The sequence below is a fragment of the Emiliania huxleyi genome (assembly GCF_000372725.1).
Source record: "Emiliania huxleyi CCMP1516 unplaced genomic scaffold EMIHUscaffold_433, whole genome shotgun sequence".
Taxonomy (NCBI): Eukaryota; Haptophyta; order Isochrysidales; family Noelaerhabdaceae; genus Emiliania; species Emiliania huxleyi.
In genome coordinates, this window is record NW_005198735.1 from 44912 (window position 1) to 46681 (window position 1770).

A 1770-nucleotide genomic window follows, 5' to 3' on the forward strand; every position below is an offset into this window, starting at 1 on the left:
CACCGAGGCGTTCTACCGGAACATGGTCGAGGGGCATGGGCCCTACCGCGCGGAGGGAGAGGGAGGCGAGGGGGAGGGGGAGGGGGATGGAGGGGAGTGTGAAGGGTATGGGGGCGAGGGAATGGAGGGAGAGAGGAAGAGCAAGGGCGAGAGGGGGCAGGGGACTGGTCGATGGCATACTAGGGGGGGCAGGGTAGTGGGCGGCGATCGCCGCATACGAACCGTCCTATGGCGGCGAGTATCGCTACGCCAGGGAGGACAAGGACGTCGACGTGCGGCTGCTGCTGTTCGAGTCGTTCGGTGGGTTTGGGAAGGGGGTCGGCGAGATCCTCTGCACCTCTGGGGGGCGGCGAACGCGCTGCAGAACAAGCTGACGCGGGCCCAGTACCTCGATGAGGTGACTTGGACCACCAAGAGCTGGCTGGGGCTGCAGAAGCAGCGCATCTCAGTCGTTCTTCACACGGCCATCGCAGAGCAGATTGTGAATGAGCTTGCCAGCGGCGAGGGCCGCGGTCGAGTGCACGGAGCTAAGTGCCTCGCCGTCCTCGCGGGCTACCTACCTCGCGGGAGTCGCTTAGGCGGCTCCAGTGGTGTACCTGTGTTAGTGCCAGTGCGCGCCAGTCCCGTGCCCAGTGCTGTGCGCACTTGGAGCACTTGGAGTGCAATCTTTTCACCGCAGATGCGGTGCCACGGTTTTAAAATTCTTTTGGCATTGTGCACGGAGCTAAGTGCATTGCCGTTCTTAACGGAGTCGCTTAGGCGGCTCCGGTGGTGTGCCGGTGATAGTACTAGCACGCGCCAGTTCGCACCTGTGTCGAGCCTGTCTGCTGTGAGAGAGAGTTGTTTTGTCTAAATTCTTTTGGAGGCATTCTGCAGCCGGCGCTCTAGCATTTCAGCCTCCGCGGGCGCAGCCAGAGTTTTAGAGCCCGAAATGGCCAGCGGCGCTCGGCCAGCCTTGCCGGGCGGTCACGAGCTTGGCGACCAGCTGTACTACACGGGCTCGAGCCAGACGTTTGAGAGTGGCAATAAGCTCACGCACGGCCAGTCGGGCGAGGTCGTCGGCCCCGCGACCGGCAAGCACCAAGGCAACGGCCTGCAAATGTTGTTTCCAGGGAACAAAGGCTCCATAAACTGCTCTCTGCTCAGGCTCAGCCGCGAGGAGCCGCCGCCTCTGCCGGGCGGTCACGAGACCGGCGACCGTACTGGACGGGCTCGAGCCATTCGTTTGAGAGTGGCGATACGCTCACGCACGGCCAGCAGGGCGAGGTCGTCGGCCCCGCGACCGGCGCGCACCAAGGCAACGGCCTGCAGGTGCTGTTTCCAGGGAACAAAGGCTCCATAAACTGCTATCTGCCCCAGCTCAGCCTCGAGAAGCCGCCGCCTCTGCCGGGCGGTCACGAGCTTGGCGACCAGCTGTACTACGCGGGCTCGAACCAGACGTTTGAGAGTGGCGATAAGCTCGTGCACGGCCAGTCGGGCGAGGTCGTCGGCCCCGCGACCGATTTTCACCAAGGCAACGGCCTGCAAATGCTGTTTCCAGGGAACAAAGGGCACGTAGACTGCTATCTGCCCCAGCTTAGCCGCGAGAAGCCGCCGCCTCTGCCGGGCGGTCACGAGCTTGGCGACCAGCTGTACTGGACGGGCTCGAGCCATTCGTTTGAGAGTGGCAATAAGCTCACGCACGGCCAGCAGGGCGAGGTCGTCGGCCCTGCGACCGGCGAGCACCAAGGCAACGGCCTGAAGATGCGGTTTCCAGGGAACAAAGACTCC

The 1770-nt window shown here is 63.6% G+C and overlaps 1 protein-coding gene across 1 annotated transcript in view; it reads left to right on the forward strand.

The window, feature by feature from the left end:
• Nucleotides 1-931: 931 nt before the first annotated feature.
• The window catches only part of EMIHUDRAFT_118888 (hypothetical protein), a gene marked incomplete at both ends in the record, with an annotated part of 4866 nt that continues 4027 nt past the window's right edge, over nt 932-1770 (forward strand). Inside the window, 2 exons of the mRNA XM_005769052.1 lie at nt 932-1181; nt 1325-1748. Of these exons, the coding sequence (XP_005769109.1) occupies nt 932-1181; nt 1325-1748 (674 nt within the window). The remainder of the gene's footprint in view (nt 1182-1324; nt 1749-1770) is intronic.